Source organism: Frieseomelitta varia, unplaced genomic scaffold (genome assembly GCF_011392965.1).
Source record: "Frieseomelitta varia isolate USP_RPSP 00005682 unplaced genomic scaffold, Fvar_1.2 scaffold_375, whole genome shotgun sequence".
Classification (NCBI taxonomy): domain Eukaryota; kingdom Metazoa; phylum Arthropoda; class Insecta; order Hymenoptera; family Apidae; genus Frieseomelitta; species Frieseomelitta varia.
Genome location: NW_025110118.1, coordinates 61,175 through 63,300, shown reverse-complemented (window position 1 = coordinate 63,300; position 2,126 = coordinate 61,175). Strand labels below are relative to the sequence as shown.

The following is a 2,126-nucleotide window of genomic DNA, read 5'->3' as shown; positions in this document are numbered from 1 at the left end:
CTTCGTGCTAATAGAACTGCAACCGCGATAAAACATTAGACGAAAGATAGAAAGGGACCAAAGAAAAAAAAAAAAAAAAAAAGAAAAAGGATGAAAGATGAAGGAAGAAAGGGAGAAAAAGAGAAAAATGTAAGCGGCGGCGTGGTCTGTGCGTGTTTAGCTAGACTTTATTACACTCTCGTACTACACGGAATCGTCGAATCTACTCTGCTCGAATCTCTTCTACGTCGTTGTCGTCGTTGTCGGCCAAGTCTCGCACCAAATTCCCACCGCCGATTTGATCCAAGTTCCTCCTGCTGAACGGCAAACCATCGCCGAGGCCACGAACGAGAAATTTCCTGTCCATGTTCCGCTCGCCCCGATCGTCCGCGCTTCGAAGCAGATTCCCGCCTCCGATCTGATCGAGATTCCTTCGCGACGGCAGCCATCGTCGGCCGTCGAGGAACGACGAGGTCAGCCCCCGGCGCAACAGGTTGCCGCCGCCGATCTGATCGAGGTTCCGCGAGAACCGATCCTCCTCACTCGCGGCACTCTTTGCCGGAACGTTGCTCGACGATGCTCGTGGCGAACCTGAAATTTTCGTCGATTTCGATCGATCCACCGATCATCCGTTCACTCCACGAAGCAACAACAGCAGCGACGACAGTGAAGCCTTCGATCTTCGACAGTTGACCTGGACGTGATAGACACACACACACACACACACACATATATGCACACATATACGCACACGTATGAAGCGACGTTTTCAAGGACAAAGCGTGTGTTGTGACGAGGAACAAGTGTACATGTGATCGATCTTTTCTTTCTTTTTTTTTTTTTTTTCTTCTTTTTCTCTTCACTTACCATGACCGTCGAGAAACTCGGCGAAGAATTCCGGGTTACTCGGCCCGTAAAACTCTCTCCGCAGGGGGCTCGTTTCAGCCTGAAACCACAACCAGGTTGTTCGATTACGAAACGCCGGCGACACGCGACCATATTCAACCAACGATCACGCGATCGCTCCGTCGCCTCCGTCGCTATGATCGATCGATCCCTCGGAAAGGAATATTCGCCGATATTCTCAACTCGTTTCGTCTCTTACGATCGCCATTCGTCAAGAACAATCTTTCGAAAAATCGGAATCGCTTTACCAGAATCCACAACTCCGAGGACCGATCGATCTGCTTTCGTTCCCGCGTGAAATTCGTCAGATCGAGAGCGGAGGAGAAGTGAACTTCGTGCAATTAGGTGCAATTAGGTGAAAAAATACGAGTTTTACCTGCACGGTCGTTGCCCAGTCGACGACCATCGAGAGGACCAGGACCGATAGAAGAGCGAATGCACGGTGAGACGTCATGTCGTCGTTCACTCTCGAGATTCGCAAGTTGAAGCACCAAGGATTGTTGTTGTTGTTGTTGTTGTTGTTGTTGTGGTGGTGGTGGTTGTTGCTGCTGCGAAAATCGCGTGCCGTTTACCGGTTCATCTCGTGCTTCCTCGAAATATATAGGAGGGTGAATACTTGGTCTACGCTGAGAACGCACGCGCCGAACCGTGCGTCGCGGTCGCACGCGCCGCCGAAATCCATTAACCGTTACGCGCCTCCCATCCCCATCGACTTTTTTTTCATCCACCTTTCCTTTTTGTTCTTTTTCTTTTTTTTCCCTTTATGGCCATCCGCCGATTCGCTTTTTATCTAGCGTTTCGGTCTACAAACATTTCTCTCGTGTCATCCGCCAGTGATTTACTTACGGAAGTAATATTCGCAACGACGTGACATAGCAACATTTAGTATTTACTCAACGTGTAATTCCAACGTGCTTCTATTGTGATGAACAATTTGAGAGGAACCATCGATCGTGCACCGCCGATACGACGCTGGAGCAAGAAGAAGTCTAGTTTATGCGACTCAACCCTGAATTACGTGTAATACTATCGAGTGTCTGTCGACTCCTTTCTGAAATTCGTTCGTTCCTCTTGGATCTGGTTGTTACAGCTTTTCACTCTGGGGGGGTCTGGGCGGTCAGACGTTGTAACGTTATCACATCGCGTCACATTAGAAATATTCATAAGTAATGTCGTTTGCTTCGAATTTAATAAACGTCATGTATCGTCGTCTAGTGACGATAATTTAACTTGTTGTAATA

General features: G+C 48.4%; 1 protein-coding gene across 1 annotated transcript in view; it reads right to left on the bottom strand.

Moving 5' to 3' along the window:
* The window catches only part of LOC122531101 (orcokinin peptides type A-like), a 4,892-nt gene extending 3,284 nt beyond the window's left edge, over positions 1-1,608 (bottom strand). Inside the window, exons 1-4 of the mRNA XM_043658697.1 lie at positions 1,262-1,608; positions 847-925; positions 207-570; positions 9-16 (exon numbers count right to left, since the gene is read on the bottom strand). Coding sequence (XP_043514632.1) covers positions 9-16; positions 207-570; positions 847-925; positions 1,262-1,339 — 529 coding nt within the window. The 5' untranslated portion in view covers positions 1,340-1,608. The remainder of the gene's footprint in view (positions 1-8; positions 17-206; positions 571-846; positions 926-1,261) is intronic.
* Between the last annotated feature and the right edge of the window lie 518 nt (positions 1,609-2,126).